Source organism: Pipistrellus kuhlii, unplaced genomic scaffold (genome assembly GCF_014108245.1).
Source record: "Pipistrellus kuhlii isolate mPipKuh1 unplaced genomic scaffold, mPipKuh1.p scaffold_m20_p_9, whole genome shotgun sequence".
NCBI lineage: Eukaryota > Metazoa > Chordata > Mammalia > Chiroptera > Vespertilionidae > Pipistrellus > Pipistrellus kuhlii.
The window spans coordinates 37,113,694-37,131,033 of NW_023425595.1; the positions used below are offsets into that span (position 1 = coordinate 37,113,694).

Consider the following 17,340-nt stretch of genomic DNA (forward strand, 5'->3'; position numbering starts at 1 on the left):
GAGGATAGAAATCTTATCTGCCTCATTCTCTGCCCGTATGCCTAGAGTCTGGAAGGATGCCTGGAACATGACAGTAGGCACTCAATCAATATTCGCTGAAAACTGCGAATGGTGGGGTGGGAAAAGGCAGCGCTCCTGGCATATTGCAGGCACGCAGCTGGTATTTAATCCAGTGTGGCACAGGTGATGTATTATTACTTCCTCCAACCCCGCATTTCAGGAGGGAATTTCTAGTCTTTCTATAGTCCATATGCCAAGCGTCAGCAGGCCCTCACTCCCTGCCCAGGCAGTGAGGGCCCAGGGCCGGGCTCCGGCTGCCTCCCTGCAGCTGAGGCAGGCTGCGTTGCATGTCCCAGCAAACATCTCGAGTCCAGCCTGTATCCTCCTAGGACTATGTTCTCAGTGAGTATAAGCTATCCCGTAAAACTCATCAGAAACAAACAAATACATTCAGAGAAAGGAAGATCAAAATGTTAACAGTGGAAATTTTGTAGTGTCTGGATTAAGTGATTTTTTATTTTACTTTTATATTTCAAAAATAAACCATTATTTTAAAAAGAGAGAGAACAACTATTTTTTAAAAGTACAGGTCTGTCAGGACAAGCGAAGAGGCAGTGCAACAGAACGAGGGGTTCTAGGGTGCGGGAGTGTCAGGTTTCCTGAAAGAGCTCCTGCACTCACTCACTAAACCGCTGCCTATTCAGAATGCTGCTCCTGCCTTAAAAGGACCCTACCCTGTACGTTCCAAACTTAGTTCTGGGTCAAGTTAGGAGGCCTCATTTGGTTGATGATGAAAACCAGGCCCAGAGAGACACGTGTCCTGCTGCCATACACAAAGCCAATCAGTGGCAGAGCTGAAACTAAAACCCCAGTGTCCTGACTCCCAGCTTAAGGTTCCCCATTAATTTTCTGTCTATCTCCATCTCTCAAGTGGGGATGACTGCCTACCTGTGCAGAAAAGAGTCAAGCTGGTGGTCCTGACTGCTCTCTTTTCAAAGGCTTGCTTCTAAGGTTGGCCCTTGGCTGGTGTCTAGAAACTTAGGCTCCAGGAATGTTCAACACCATTAACTGATAAGAGTGGCTGACTCACTGTGCCTGAACAATTTGTGAAAAAAATATGGTTTATGCTGTGCTGAACACATGCTCTCCTTCTGGGAGTCTGGAATTTGGGTACTTGCCAGGCACAAGTGCCGATGGGACCAGCCCCAGTGGAAATCCTGGGCACTGAGTCTCTAATGAGCTTCCTTGTTTGGAAGCTCATTAGAGCACCCAGAAGGGCCCTATGAGTGAATGTTGTGATTGTTACATGATGGCCATGAAGAGGGAGCCACACCCTCCTGTTAGTCCCCAGCACTCCTCGAGTCAGAGCATTATTCTGAGTGCCATCTTCATTCACTCACTATGGGTCTTCCTCCCTCACTGACCTATGAGCTTCTTATATGGCCTCTGTGTCTTATGCATGTTCGTGACTAAATCACCACATGACAGAGATAACTATCCATCCCAACTCCTTGTGATGATCGGGGGTTGGCCTGGTCCACCAGAAGTTCCTTTGTGCCATTTTGGAAACCATACCAGGGCTGTGTTGGAGACCACGAGGATGGCCTTCTATCTCTGAAGGTGGGCAGGGCTGTTCCTCAAACTGAGTATGACCCCGGAATGGGCCCCAGGCTCCCAAATCAGGCCCAAGATCAGATGAGCTAGAGCCGAAGTCTGGCAGCCCTCTGCTCTGGCTTCCCCTTCATCCAACAAGAGTCTGAAGGTTATTAATAAGATAGATCCTGGGAAATCAATTAAGTATCTGCTGCTGCAGAGTGTGAAGGAAGTGGGTCAGGGTTTCTGGGACCCTGAACACATGGCTTCCACCAGGATGGACTACAGATGCTCCTGCAGGCCTTAAAGAAACATCTGACCCAGCTATACGGAACACTGCTTAGCCTGGTTTCCTCCCTCGGGGACTCAGTTACCCTTGGGAAGTGCCATAGTCACAGAAGGAGAGGAGAAAGGAATGGGTCAACCAAGTCCTTGTGCTCTCTTTTGTCCCTCTGCTAGCCTTTCTTTTCCTTTTTTCAGCATGAAATCTAAATCCCTTCCGGTCATCCTAACAGCTGTGGTGGTATTTTCTTAGCTATTTATTTTAGTCTCTCAACACAGAGACTCCATTTGACAATTGGGGAAAGGACTGTGACTGTTTCTCTGGCATTGGGAGGCTGCCTGTTCTAGTGGGGCTTGGCAAAGCTCCTTAAGACAGCTCTCTCAGACAGGCCCTGCTCAATGGGCGCCTCAGCCTCTGTTCAGGCTGTGCCTCCCCACCTCCCCAGCTGCACCTGGGGGCGCCTGCTTGCTCTTCAACTCTTGGTCACACAACATCAGGGCCACTGGGAAGTCTTCCCTCTGTTCCACTCAGGTCTCAGGTGAATACATTTATTCATCTGTTCCATCATTCTCTTATTTCACCTGTGAGTTTATATTTATCAAGCACCCATCCAGATGCAAGCCCTGTGTTCTTGCTGAGGATCCCAAGGCAATTACTAATAAAACACATGTCCTCTGTGCTTACCCCTGTCATAGCACGTATCCTACCGCGAGTGTCTATTCTATGACATGTCTTACCTGTTATGCACACAGTGAGCATTTGGTGAATATTTACTGAATAAGAAAGTACTGCATAATAAATAGTTGAGCACATATTGTGTGCTAAGACATTTTCAGACATTACCTTGTATATCTGCTACTACAGCCTTGTGAGGCATGATGGTAAATTGGATTAAAAGTATCTAAAAATTCCTGGGCACTTCTCTTTTGAGAAGGGAGACCTGTTGACCTCCCCCTTGAAGCTGGCTGGCCTACGACTGCTTTGACCATCAGAATATGGCCAAGCCTTAGAAGGATCAATGGTTTCTGTCTTAGCACCATGGAGCCCTGAGCCACTGAGTATGAAGTACAACTCCCTGCTGGGAAGACTGTGTGGAGAGGCCCTGAGACCACAATAGAAGGAGCGGGGTCCCACTGATGCAGCGTTCTAGCTGTCTCACCCAAGGTGTTGTGTCAGGCACGTGAGTGAAGCCTTTTTGGACTAGCCCAGCTGATTGACCTCAGTTGATGCCACATGCAGCAGAAAAATAACCCAGCTGCACCCTTCCTGAAATCCTGACTCTCACTGTGAATTATAATAAACTGAAGGTTTTTTAAGCCACAGTTTTAGAGTCATTTTTTATGCAGCAACAATCAGAACAGGAAGCTACTCATAATTCCTTCTTTTTTAAGGGAACAATTTAAGGTCTAAGTTCCTATCTAGTGAGCACTGGGGTAGGAGTTTCAGCATAGGTTGTGTCTGACCCTAACGTAAAACTCGAGTTTTGGACAACTTCTACATCAGGACCAAACTTACTTCTCTGAAGCTGAGAAGAGGTACAACCTATTTCCTCTCAACTCCTCAGGTAAGTAGAAGCTCAATAAATATTTTTCCAGTGACTTTTTCTTCAGTGTTGAAATGGGATGCAGATGCATATGGAGGAAAAGGGGGAAATGACTTTTAGAGTATGTCTTTAATGCTAGACACTGTGTTATGTGCTTCTCACATTTATTTCCTCCCAACCTGAGAGGCATGCTTTTTATTCCAATTTGCAGATAGAGAAATCAGCTAGTAAGTGGTAAAGCCAAGATAAGAGTCCAGGTCCATCTGACTCTAAAGCCCACATTCTTCCTACCTCACCATGATGGTCAAAATTACTTGTGATTCTATCTGTGAGACTCAACACTGAGCCTTTTTAAACTGTCTCTGTTGGTTTTGTGCGATCAACCAGTGAAGGTTAGTATTGAGATCCAGAATTCTGATTGTGTTATCCATTATATTAGGTGCCTCTCCCCATTTTAGGCCATCTTTAGAGGCATGGAGGGTCATGGAGGAAGTCTATCTCAAACATTTCATCTGGGTTTCAAGAATAAGTAGGACTTGGCTGGTCCAAGCAGTGAAGAGGAGGGCAACTCTGGCAGAGGGTTGTGCAAGAGCATATGCAAAGGCACTGAGGCATGAAGAGGATGAGATATTGGGGGAAGGTGATAATACACATGTATGTACACCTATTAGTATATACACATCATGCCATATAGTGAATATTATATGCTTAAGTATGGATATATGTAAAGTGGTGTACATTAGTATATGACACCATGTTAACAAACGTTATCATTTGGTGATAGATTTGACTGATTTTCTTTTCTTGCTTATTTTCATTTCCTAACTATTCTCCAGCACATTTATTACTTGAATAATAAAATATAAGGGAAAAAGAAATCAAGGTTCCCTGTGGTTTGAGCAATGGATGTGGGAGGATGGAAGGTCAGAAGGGCAGGTGAGGACTGGTTGGTGAGGCAAGAGAAGTAAACTGGGGCCACCTTCGCATCTCAAACCAACTTCGTGCATCAGGAAAACATCCCTGCTGCTTGTCTTCTACCTTCTGTCCCCTTGAAAAACCCAGAGAACCACCTGCTTTGATCCTAAGTGATAAAAATGAGCATCCAAGCCAAGGGAGTGGCCGCCATGTTTCGTGCAGAGAATCAGAACCATTGATTATTTGCTGGCCTCTTTCAGCCACGCACAGTCATTCAATAAGCACAATGTAAGTAATAGAGATCTGATTAAGCTACTTTGGATGGGATGACATATAATTATCTTCCATCCCTCCCCCACCCCCAGTCACTGATGATAGCAAAGGAGGCATAGAGAGATACATCACACATGATTTTAAAGGTTGTCAGCAAAAGCAATGGTAATTAAGAGATTGGAGATGAGGCAGGTGGGGCTGTCTCTCTGAAAAATTTGCTTTTGGGGAAATGATTCCATAGGAGTAAAGTGGAGTAAAAGGACATTGATTTTCTCTCACTGAACCCCACAGGCTCAACATGCAAATATCACAATCATGTTCCAGGCAGTCAGATGGGTACACTTTCCAGTATAGATTAATTTCCCTTCATTAAATGCAGAATGATTTTGTCCTCTCCACTGATATGGGGCAGGAGTATAAGATAATAGGATGTATGTTCCCTACTACTTTGAGAAATAGGGTAGAGGGTTAAGAGGTGCCAGACTGGGACACTTTATCTCTAGTCCACACTGCTTGTCTTGCAGGGGTAGGAGGATGGGTAAATCTCATTTTGGTTCTGATATCTCTCTCTTTTCTCCAGGGAGTTTTGTTGTTTTCATAATCATAAGAAAATTTTAATTTTGGAAACAGAGTGGCTAATCAGAGGGAAGGAGGCCAGCTACTGAGTTCCTGAGCTGAAGAAAGCATTGCACAGGGCTGGAGAGGTGGCAGGTCCAGACCAGGAGACACCTGAAGATGGTGGCCAGGGTCTAAGCGGATAGCACTGCACACAGAGTCAGGCAACTGAGTTCAAATCTTAACTGTGCATCAACTGCCTCTGTGGCCTGAACTAGTCACTGATTCCTCTGAGTATATAGGGGGTGGGCCAGCAGGAAAGCAAAGTCGGGGGAGGGGAGAAGAGCGGGCAGAGCATTTACTGAGCACCACAGGCCAGGCAGGCTCCATACAAGGCATAGGAGCACCACATCATAGTAGGGAAGGGAGGAGGTATGGACCCAATCATGGATTGAAAGCCTGATCCTATCACATACCTGTACTGGACACCTTCACACATCTCTTACAATGGCCTGCTCCAGCCAGTATGTCCCCATTGTGTAGCCAAGGAAAATAAGGCCCAGAGGGTGTAGCAACTTGACCAAGATCATACCTTTAGCAAGTGGCAGCTAGCCCTGGACCCAGGGACTGTTTGATTCTCAAGTCCATGCTCATTATGCCTTACTTCCATCTCTGGCAGTCCGAGAGCCACATCCCTAGGCTGCACACCTGACCCCAGCTTTCTGAGTCCCTGGGGTCTCAGCCAGGCTGCTCTCTGGCCACCTGCCATCCCTGCACCCCAGCCCCAGCCCGCCCACCACCGTACCTTGTCTCCAGGGGGATGTTGCTGTTGAGCAGCCAGTTGTCCTGGGCATGGGCTGGCTCCTGCGCACCGCTGGCAGGGGGCTCTCCGGAGAGCGAGTGGTCCGTAGGGGCCGGGCTGGGGTTGCTCCTTGGAGTGAAGTTGCCCCGGTTCAGGGAGTTAATGGAGGCCGCGTGGTGCTGGTTGGGGGTGTGGGCGTGCGAGAGTGGAGGTGGTGGCGTCCGGAGCCGCGAGTGGTTCTGCAGACCGCCTGGGTGATCTAGGGCACAAGCATGCGTGGTCAGCGGACAGCTGCTTGTGTCCCCTCCTTGTATTCATAGGTTGAAATCCCAAGTCCAAATGTGATGCCATTTGGCAATGGGGTCTTTGGAAGGTAATGAGGTTTACAAGAGGCTAGAGAGTTGGCTCCCTCTACCCCCACCATGTGAGGATATAATAAGAAGGCGATTGTCTACAAACTAGGAAGAGGGCTCCACCAGACACCGAATCTACCAGCATCCTGATCTTTGACTTCCCAGCCTTCAGAACTGTGAGAGAGAAGTATCTGTTGCTTAAACCACCCAGTCTAAGGCACTGTGTCATAGCTGCCCATGCTAAAACAGAAATTGGTACTGAGAGGAGGAGTGATACTCTGACAAGTACCTAGAAGTGTGAAAGCCGTTTGGGACTGGGTAATGGGGAATGTGTGGGAGAGTTTTGAGGTGCCTGCTAGGAAAACTTAACCTATATAATAAAAAAGTAATATGCAAATTGACTGTCACTCCAACAGACAAGATGGCTGCCCTCATGTGGACACAAGATGGCTTAAACAAGATGGCCAGCAGGGAGGGCAATTGAGAGGGACCAGGTCTGCAAGGGAGGGGAGTGGGGGTGATCAAACCTGCAGGGGAGGGCAGTTAGGGGTGACCAGGCCAGTAGAGGAGGGAAGTTGGGAGCAACTGGGCTTGCAGGAAAGGGCAGTTATGGGGCAGGCTGGCAGGGAAGTGGTTAGGAGGTGATCAGGCTGGCAAGCAGAAGTGGTTAGGGGCAATCAGGAAGGCAGGCAGGCAAAGCAGTTGGAAGCCAGCAGTCCTGGATTATGAGAGGGATGTCTGACTGCCCATTTAGGGTCCCTAGTATTGCCATAAAGGAACTGTTAAGGAGATTCTGGTGAGAGCTCAGATAAAGAAGAGAGCAGTAGAAAAAACTCCCATCTTTTTGGAGAACAAATAAAAATTTATGTACAGAATGTTGGTAGAAATATAGACAAGAAGGGCAATTCTAATGAAGTCTCAGGCAGAAATGAGGGTCATGTTATCAGACAATGGAGATAAGGTGATCCTTTTTATGAAGTGGCAAAGAACCTGGATGAACTGTGTTTATGTTCTAGTGTTTTGTGGAAGTAGAAGTCCTGAGCAATGAAATGGGATATTTAGCTGAGGAGACTTTTAAGCCAAGCGTTGGCGTGGCTTGGTCCCTTCTGACTGCTTAAAGTAAAATACAAGGAGAGAGAAACGAGTAAAAGAATTGATAAGCAAAGCAAAACAAAACAAAACATAATTAAAGACTTGAAAACTTTTCAGCCTGTCTATATTAGGAAAAAAAAAATGAGAAAGCATAAAGGGAAGAGAAATCCAAGGAGGTGGCTGATTGAACATTTGATTAGGAGATGAATGTAGGTTAAAATCATGGGCCTTAACAGCTGTCCCAGAAGGAGCACAGTCATTGTGAACTGAGGGGAAGGAGAGGGATGAAAGGTAGCTGCTGGACTTCTTAGATTCTACAGGACAAGACTATAGAGCTCTTAGGTTGCAAACTGGCACTATTCTTAAAAAAAGAAAAAAGGAAAAAGAAGAAAAAAAAAAAAAAAAGGGGGAAGACTAGCCTGAAGCTGATTCAGAGATCATCAGGGCCACCGTTCAGTTTCAACAGCCTAAGACTAAGATAATTTGTGTCACTTAACCTCCTTGAGCTTCAGTTTTTTCATCTGTCAAAGGGGGATGAGCTTACTAAGGAAATCAGAGCTACAGTGATAGCAAATGAGGCAACCGATAGGAAGGAAATATTTCTGAAGTTCACAGTGTATAAAGCTTTCCTCTTCATTAGTTCCCCCACGAGGATCCTGCGTTTCATAGAGGAGACAGGATCAGGAAGCACAGAACCCAGACCAGGTGCTGTGGTATCCCAAAGGCTGGCCCAGGAGACCGCTTTCTGGAAACTGTCAAGCTCAGTTAAATGTGAGGCTATCACTGTTATGGCTATTTTTAGTGGAAGATGTATCACTCTCGGCTTTTTAGGTAATTCAATCTTTTATGCTAATGCTAACTCGATCTTTTAAGCATTATGTTAATGCAAACCCAATCTTTTAAGCAAGACTGGTGAGAGCAGAGGAGAGGGCAGGTACAGAAAAAAGGAAATAGAGACCCATCTGAGCGATCACTTCTTTCATACAAACTGTTACCTTCAGGATAAGCCCACTTGAGGACTACTAAGTCCTTCAGAGTTTGATCTACACCTGTCATTCCAGTCTCATCTCTCATCAGCTCTCTCCCTGTGCCCTCCACTCCAGCCACACTTTTCCAGAGAGGACAAGGGATTTGCTGAGTGGCCGAAACCTCAACACCAATGAGGAAGTTACCCAGGTATCCTTCGAGGATGTGTCAGGCTGTGGTTCTGGACCAGGAGGGTGCCCACAGGCGGCCCCTTGATGGGAGGGGAGAGAACCTGGGAGCCAGCAGAACAGGCAGAGGGGCCCAGGCAGAGAGCAGACAGCCTTAGACCAGGCAGAAGGCAGGAATGTGCAGGGTCATTTGTTTCTGTCTAGCTGTCCTCAGGCAACACTTTAATGGAGGCGTTTGGAGCCTGGGACAGAAGCCAGCAGCAGAAGTGGCCTCCTGGGATGACTGAGTGTCCCCCTACCCGTATCCATTCAGGCTGTTGGCTGCAGTCCAGCTTGCCAAGCAGTTAGAGGGACTGTACCACTACCGTCCAGTGGTCATCAGAGACCGGCAGACAAGAGTGATCTAGTCCTTCCTACTGGCCCCACATTAGGAGCCAACCTCCTCATGACATTTCACCTAATTGATATTCATAGTCACTGCCATGTGAGCACCTACTATGTGCACTTTCATAGCTTTAACTTTTCTAATGGTCACAACAACCTTTAGGGGGCAATGTTATTGTCATTCCCATTTTATAGATGAGGAAGCTGAGGTTTACAAAACTAGTGAGTGGTCCTTACTAATTCAAAGCTTGAATTCTGCCTACCAAACCATGGTGACTTTGCAGGGAACAGACATCTTCTTGACCATCTTAGCCAAATGTAGGAAAAGACCCTCAGTATAGACAGTAAGTGTGGAAGGACTGGTTCAGATCAGGGCTGCCTGCAAGCCTACAGACTTCTGTTTTGTGACTAAGTGGAAAAGCTCTGGCTTGATAACTATTTGTAAGCACTGCCAACAGGCCTTCAATGATGAGATTCTAACTGTAAGACCAGTGGTCACAGATATGAAAATCAAAATTCTAAAAGTAAATTCTCCTATGGGAATAGGAAACATCTTGCTCCAAATTCTCCCCCATTGTTTTAAAGCTCATCTCAATTGCCACTGCATTTGGAAAGCCTTCCTTGGTTTATCCTCCCTAAAGTTCTTTTTTCTTCCATTGAATGCTGATAGCAGATGACCTGCTTCGCTCACCTTTTCCTTCTCCTCCTGAGCTTGTGGTTGTAAAATGTCCTGTCCATTCTGTGCTCACAGATCCTAGATCTGGGCAGATGCTCCAGACGGGTTTACTGAGTGAATGGCTCATGTAAGTGGCCTGGGCCATCCATCCAGGAAAATAAGGCTAGTGTAGAGTATATTTGTTTGTAAAAGATGATAGACCACCATGGGCTCTCTAGGTGGTAGATCCATGCAGGCCTTTACTTATCTACTTGCCTAGAGCCAGAGTTCCAGATGCTTCGGCTGAGTTCTGTTTCCCTTCCCTCACCCCTTTCCACTGCTTGGAGAGGGAACCTTGATGCTTTCCAGCTTCCCAAGGGAAAGGCTGTGTTTTGGGCCTCAGCTCAGCAATGGAAGCTCACTCAACTTTATCCTCTCCCCCCAAAAGACATGACTTTCTCAAGGAGCAAATCTTTCCTCTGGTCTCACTGGAGTGTCCTTTCTGCTCCTATGACCAGGAGGGCAGGCTTGTGAGGGGCCCTCTTTTCTCCCTCCCAAGTTTACACTTCCATCTCCGGAGGGACACTCAGAACCAGTCCCCTCATTCAGCACGTGCCGTGTGCCTGTCCTGTGCCAGGTCCTGTAAACCGGGTGTTGGGAATACAACAGTGAAAGAATGAGACAGAGATGCCTGAAATAGGAGCTCTCTTCTGCTTTCTACTCACTAGCTGGGTGGCCCCCACTAACTCACTCAGCTCCCTGGTCTCGGTCTGTGTGCCTGTGACAGGGTGCACACATTCCCATGTCACCACTTTCTAGATGATGGAAAGCGATATCCTTTGCTCCAGTGCCAAGTACACAGTGGACTGCCGTGCCCTGAGGGGGAGGACCCATGTGCCACTCATCTCTATATTCTCAGGAAATATTTTCAGACTATGGGGGACAGAACTGCCAGTGAGGTAGGTGGACTTCTTGCATGGACAAGCAATGGCTTCTTTCCTGCTCCCTGGGAGTAAGCGTTATACACCGCAAAGCTGTGCTTTAAATTCCAATTTATATCCTCCTCTCACAGATCTAGCCACCAAATGTATCTCTGAATCAAGCCCCAATACGAGTCGTTTCACTGTTACACTGCACACCTGTCAGTAAAGGCCACTTGCTTATCTGAGCTTTACATGCCTGGTTTTCCAGGAGAGTGATTTTTTTTTTTTTTATTCCTCTACAAGTTGTTGAATATATTTATTTCCTTGTACCCTCCAACACTGCAGACATTTTTCATTTTGGATTCACAAAAATCCCAAAGACCAAATCCTCCAGCCTGTGTTTCCCTGAGGCAAGATTATAGTGAGGTTTCTTTAGAGCACCGGGCAGAGCAGCAGGTAATAGAAAGGGATGGCGTGGAGGCCTGGGCACCTGGTGGCAGACAAGCTCTGTTCAGGTTCTGATTCTGACACGTATGAGCTCTGTTACGTTGATCAAGTTACTTAACTTTTCTGGAGCTTCGGTTTTCCTATCACTACATGGAGATCACAGCCAACTTGTAGGATTATTATGAGAATGCATGTAAAGTGCTTAGCACAGTGCTTCCATGCTAGTACAACAATTTTTTTTTTTTAAATGGTAACTATGAATTCCACGGTTAGGATAAAGTCATGCTGATTGAATAAGTTGACTTAAGTGCTTAAGTCATCACCCTGATGGCCACTCTACGGCCTTTACGAAAGGGGTTCCAAAGCAAGAAACCTTGAAAGGGAAACAGCAGGGAACAGAAACATGGTCCTCTCTTATTATAGCTGAATCCACTCTGGGCAGCCACTGGCTTCCAGGAGCCCTGGTCTCAGGAAGGTGCCTGTAGTGCAACACGCAGGCCAGAAGCCAAGAGAACGCCTGCAGCCTGACACTCAGGACTGAACACAGAGGGCTCCATGTCCTCAAAGATGGGGGCCCCTTTGTGCATTAGATAAGCGCATCAGAGCACATAGGGTTGTGGCTCTGTCCTGGGTTCAAGGCGTACCCCAGAGAGAGCCCAGGAGGCAGTTCAGTCAACCAGAAAGTTTAAACAGCTCTCCACTGTGTGCAGGGACTGGATGAACCTTAAGGCGACGATGAGTCCTGACCTTGACAAATCGCTAATGTTTGCAGAGCACATGTTCAGCCTTGCTCTGTGTTTGACAAGCTGCACGGTTTGGGGAAAGTCGTTGAAGTTCTCAGAGTCTCCAGTTCCTTACCTATACACTAGAACACATCCTAGTAACCTAATAAAAGGAAGGGGAGGAAGAAGGGCTGCCACAGACTCAGTACACAGAGACTCAGAGATGAAACAAAGAAGTTTCCTAACTGTGAGCTGCTCCCAGTCTAGTAAAGATAACAGATACCAATGCAAAACAGTAATTATAATGGCATTACAATAGTTCACACTTATTGAGTGCTCACTATGTGACTGGCTCTACCTGCTTTGCTTATGTAACCCTTTAACACCTCTATAAAGAAGGTGCTATTGTATTCCCCACGTTGTAGGTGAGGAAACTAAGCCACAGAAAGGCTAAGCATTTTGCCCAAGGTTCCAAAACTGTTAAGTGATGGCAGTCTGGTTCCAGAGTCCACTCTTCTTGACCCATGAAGTGCTTGTGTCAATGCCTGTCACAAGCATCAGATACTATAGCCCTGTCAGCCTACAGGACCAGCCCACCGGAGCCTCACGGAGCAGAGGTGCTTCCCGACTGGCTGGTGGGGTCAGGAAAGGTTGCATGAGAGTGACATGTGACCTGCATTAAAGGGCCTTCTAGGCTGGGGAAGATGCACCTGTGAGTGTCCAGAGTCTGAGAGGGAGAGGAGAGGAGGGAGGGAAGGAGGAAGAGACACCTCTGAGGCATTCCTATAAAAAGTGTGATGGCTGTGAGGGGCAGTGACAGGAAGGGAGGTGAACACACTGGTGACAGGCCTGGGTGTTGGTACTAAGAGAAAGGACTTAGCCTTTATCAGGAGGGTGAGAGGGCCCCCTTGATGGGCTTGGAGAAAGGGAATGCTTGAGGAATATTCCTGGTGGTCACGTGAGCATGACCCAGCCAGGGGCAGACTACAAGCAGGGCCCAGACCCACTGCAGACGCCTGGCTGCTAGAATGCTAGCGGAGTACATTGTTATTCTTTTATGAGCATGTTCATGAGAGAAAGACATAAACTTCCAGAACTTTGGCTCAGGCAAAGAATTCGAATGTGTCCATAGCCCTGGGATCTAAGGCCAGCACTGGCTCCAAGAAAGGGTGCCAGGTCCTGTGCCCCTCATCCAAGCCTGTAAAACAGCTCACAGGCGCCCGAAGTTCTTGCTTCGGAGTTAACAGTGACCCCAGCGTGCACTGTAGTCATTAATCGGGCCCTAAAGATTGTCAGATATGAAAGATGCTGGTATTTAATTATCATCGAACACAAAACTCCAGCTGCCTGAGAATGCCAAGAGAAAAGAGTTATTTGGCTTCCATTAAAATGCCATCGACTACCACTGACGCGGGATGGTGATGGAGCAGTGCTGAGAGCTTAGCTAATGAACCTTGGCCTGCACGACCAATTTGGAGAGGCCAGAAAGCTCTTTGTCACCGCAGTAGGCAGCCAGAATCTGATGGCCTGCCTTACAGTCTCAGTTCTGCCTCCTCCAAGTTGTACAGTCACAGACAACTGATTTAACCTCTCTGAGTTTCAGCTTCATCACTTGTCGAATGTATTTGGAAGCACCTTGCACACTGCACAGTCCTGTCCAAGGGTGACAGATAATGACCGCCATTGTTATTATTGCTTCCACCCAGAATGAATAAAAACAGTGAGGTCCAAACTGGAACCACCAGTCTGAGCATGAGGTGAGGGGCTGAATTTTTTGTGGTGTTTTCTCTGCCCACTGATTTCATTCCCTGAACAAATCCTTTCTGTTCTCTTTTATGGCTGCTCTGTTCATTCGATGATATGGCCAGTGTGCAGGGACTCCACATGGCACTTAGCCTGAAGCCCTGAGGCTGCCCTTTTAGTTCTTTCTTTCTTTCTTTCTTTCTTTCTTTCTTTCTTTCTTTCTTTCTTTCTTTCTTTCTTTCTTTCTTTCTTTTCTTCCTTCCTTCCTTCCTTCCTTCCTTCCTTCCTTCCTTCCTTCCTTCCTTCCTTCCTTCCTTCCTTCCTTCCTTCCTTTCTTTTTTCTAAAATTGCTTTTTAGAGAGAGGGGGAGAAGGAGAGGGATGGAGACACATCGATGTGAGAGTGTAACATCCATCGGCTGCCTCCTGCACGCCCCTCCTGGGGATTGAGCCCACAACTTGGGCCTGTGCCCTGACTGGGAATTGAACCCACAACTCCAGGTTCATGAAACAACAGACCAACCAATTGACCCACACCAGCCAGGCTGCCCTTTCAGTCTTGATAGGTAGTGAAATAGAGAACCCTGAAGTCACAATATGGCAGACCTTTGGGAGAACACTCAGACTGCTGAAGTGCTTTGTATTGAGGAATAATAACGAGGGAACATTGTACAGCACAGTGGTTTTCAAAGAGGGAGCCTGGAATCGGGGAAGGGGTGTTTTCTGGTTGTTATGGTGACAGGGAAGCACAACTGGCATTTGGCAGGAGGGACCCAGAAATCCAACCACATGCCTGCACGGGACCCAGCGACCCTCTGGCACATGCAGTCCAGTCAGCAGATCTTAGTCAGTTTGTCTCTCCCATCCCATCCCCAGTTTCAAATTGCTCTCTGCCCTTTTCTGTCACAGGAGGCTGATCTCTAAGGGGTCACCCTGGCTTCCTTGCTGCTAACCTTCCAGACAGGTTGGCTAGCTGTTAACACCGCAGGACACTGAGAAGTGGGAGGAGAGGGAGGCAGAGGTGCCCCCTGCGCCCATCCTCTGCAGCCTGCTTCAGGCAGTAGCCACAACCCTGAAGGCTACTCCAGCTTATGGATGGGTGGCCGGATGGGCAACCGGACAGGTGGCCGGCTGGAGTGGTGTAAGGAAGCTGCCAAGAAGAGCAAGAACTTTGAACTGGGCACTGAAGTACAGACAGGATGGGAGAGGATAGGGGAGGGGAGGGCATTCTAGGCATTGGGAAAAGCAAAGGCCCCCAGGCTGGGAGACAAAGGCCCCTTAAGGAGCAGAGGTTGACCAGGGTGGAGCCTCTCGTAGAGCCAGAAGGGGCAGGCACCTTTGGGGCTATTCAGAGGGCTTTTAAAGCCAAGTGCTAGAGTACTCACCCACCAGAGTGAACCAGAATCCCCAGGCTTCATGGAAATGCACATGGGATTCCTCATCCAGCCACAAAGGCTCTCCTAGGGTGGGAGTGGGGGTGATGCACCCTGATACCTTGGACTGGACAGTGGAGGGAAGAGGAAGGTGTCAGAGTCTCTGACAAAGGGGGATAAGCAACACTGCTCTCTATTCCCAGGGTCATGATACTTTACAGACAAACTAAGCCAAGAGCATTGAAAGGTATCTGTTTGAAGCATGGTATATGGACTATAAGGCCGGGCCACCATCTGAACCCAGAAGAATGAACTCTCAACATATATTTACCCAAACTTCATTCTTGTTCTTGTCTCTATCAGCCACTAACTGCTGGTTGAGCTTGGGCAAGGCATGTTACCTATCAGACCCCAGTGTTCTCAACTGACAGATAGGAGGAGGAGGTGGTGAGAGTCCCCTCCAATTCTAAAATCAAGACTTTGTCATTCTTTGCGGGTAAATCTGGGATATTTGTTAATGAACATCTGCTTGTAAATGATATGCCCTGCAAGTTATGCACTGGGGTGTGATGTGTGATGGGGCACCAAAGGAGGCATGGAGGAGACATGTGGCCGTCCCTTCCTCCCCCTCCCTCTCTACCTCCCTTTCTCTCCCCTCTCTCCCAGCTTCCCTGCTTTCATTCCTTTCAAAAAGGTCACTACAGTTAGGCCCCATGCTTGATACTGGAGATGCAGAGATGTATGAGACAAAGTCCCTGCCTGTAAAATCTGGACAGATTGCTGAGGAAAGGCCAGCTGCAGCCACTGGGGTGGATCATTTCTGGGTACATGGCTCTCTCCCCCAAACTGAAAGCTGTGTCCACCTCAGGGCAGAACTTGTCCTGGGAAAGCTTTCTGGTTGCCAAGTAAGTTTTCCTTCCTTCCACTGTCACCTTCTTACCCTTTTCAAAAATGGTCTGACCATAAACTGTTAGGCCAAGTCCCAGACCAACAAGGAAACATAGCTGACATGCAAGAGAGGAGTGTGTGTGTGTGTGTGTGTGTGTGTGTGTGTGTGTGTGTGTGAGAGAGAGGGGGGGGGCAGGGGAAGGGTGGAATTCAGTTCAACAGAGTGTTGGAGCAGTTAAGCAGCTCATGGAAATACAATAGGCTGCATCCATAGAAGTAAAGCAATAAGGACAAGGGAGGTGATGCTCATGCTGGGCTGATTAGCTGGAGTGGGTCCAGAGGAAGGACACCTGGATTGTGGGTCATCACACTATTGTAGAGGCTGATCTCCTCTTGAGGTCTCTGGAGCAAGTTAAAGATGATCCTAGGTTTCTTAGAAACTGTTCCTATGGGGGTAGGCAGAAGAGCAAGGCTGTTAGCTTGAAATGAAGAGTTAGAGAAGGGCTTTAAAAAACGTGTGTGTCTAGAAGTCCAGATGCAGTACCACAAATGTTTTGTTAGTTCTCCAAGTCTTGTCTCTTGCGCCACACAAGCTATAGCTGGGGAATTAAACATCCAATGACATGCTAGAGTAGTAGCCTAAGACTGCAGAACTGTTCCCAGCTTTACTGTTAACTCACTCTGTGTATTTGGGAAGGTCCCCGTCCCCTCTCTTTGCCTCAATTTGTCTATCTGAAAAGTGAGGTTCCTTGATTTTATAGATGCTCTGCCGAGGTTCCTTGTGGCAGCCTGAATCCCAAGCCTTCCCTCACTCCTCTTGGGGAATTTCCTAAAAGGAAGACAATAGGCAGGACACCACTGTGCCTTCAAACAGCTGGAAGGGGAGAGAAGAGGGTCTAGGAGAAAGAATCAGGACCAAGGCCAGGAAGTCACCTGGAGCAAAAACCAGTTCAATTTAAGGAATCCTTCCTGCCAAGCTCTACGAGGGATTGCCTCCCCAAATAGTGGGCTCCCTGTCAATCAAGTAGAGGCTGAAATGGCTAGCTTCAAACTCTTCCCTGAACTTCCAGCCTCTGACAGTCTAACGTAATACATAACCCAAAGCCTCCCTGCTCCCCAGCCCTCAGTTTTGCTCCTTCTCCTATGCTACTGCAACAACATCACCAGCTGCTGCCAGAACCACTCACCCAATCAATCAATCAAACCAGACCTCTGGGAGTTGCCATTGTCTCCTCCCTCTTTTGCAGGTTCAACAACTTGATGATGATTACCAAGAACTCTAGCTTTCACCTTCTAAATCTCTGTGGGATCCTCACCACTCCCGCTGTCACTACCTTAGCTCAGGCCCTCATCTGTGGATACCTAACCCAGGGTCATAGACGACATAAGTGGCTCAGCCCGCAGGCTCACCCGCCTCCCAGTTCATTCGCTATCCATCAGCTGGCGTGAGCTTCCTTAAAGAAAATGATCATGGCCACTCCCCAGCTATAAAGCTTTCAGTAGCTCCCCACTGCCTCAGCACAAGACTCCTCAACATCTGGCCTGGGCCCACCACTTTAGGGCAGCACCTACAGCTCTCCACTCCTCTCTTTAAAAAGGCACCAAGGTTAACAGGCTAATTATAAGCCACTCGTGACACTCCT

The 17,340-nt window shown here is 47.7% G+C and overlaps 1 protein-coding gene across 6 annotated transcripts in view; it reads right to left on the bottom strand.

Moving 5' to 3' along the window:
- TENM4 (teneurin transmembrane protein 4) overlaps window positions 1-17,340 on the bottom strand; it is a 547,191-nt gene that overhangs the window by 205,698 nt on the left and 324,153 nt on the right. For all 6 annotated transcript variants that reach the window (XM_045577427.1, XM_045577429.1, XM_045577432.1 and 3 more), the window contains one exon: window positions 5,968-6,223. In XM_045577427.1, coding sequence (XP_045433383.1) covers window positions 5,968-6,223 — 256 coding nt within the window. The remainder of the gene's footprint in view (window positions 1-5,967; window positions 6,224-17,340) is intronic.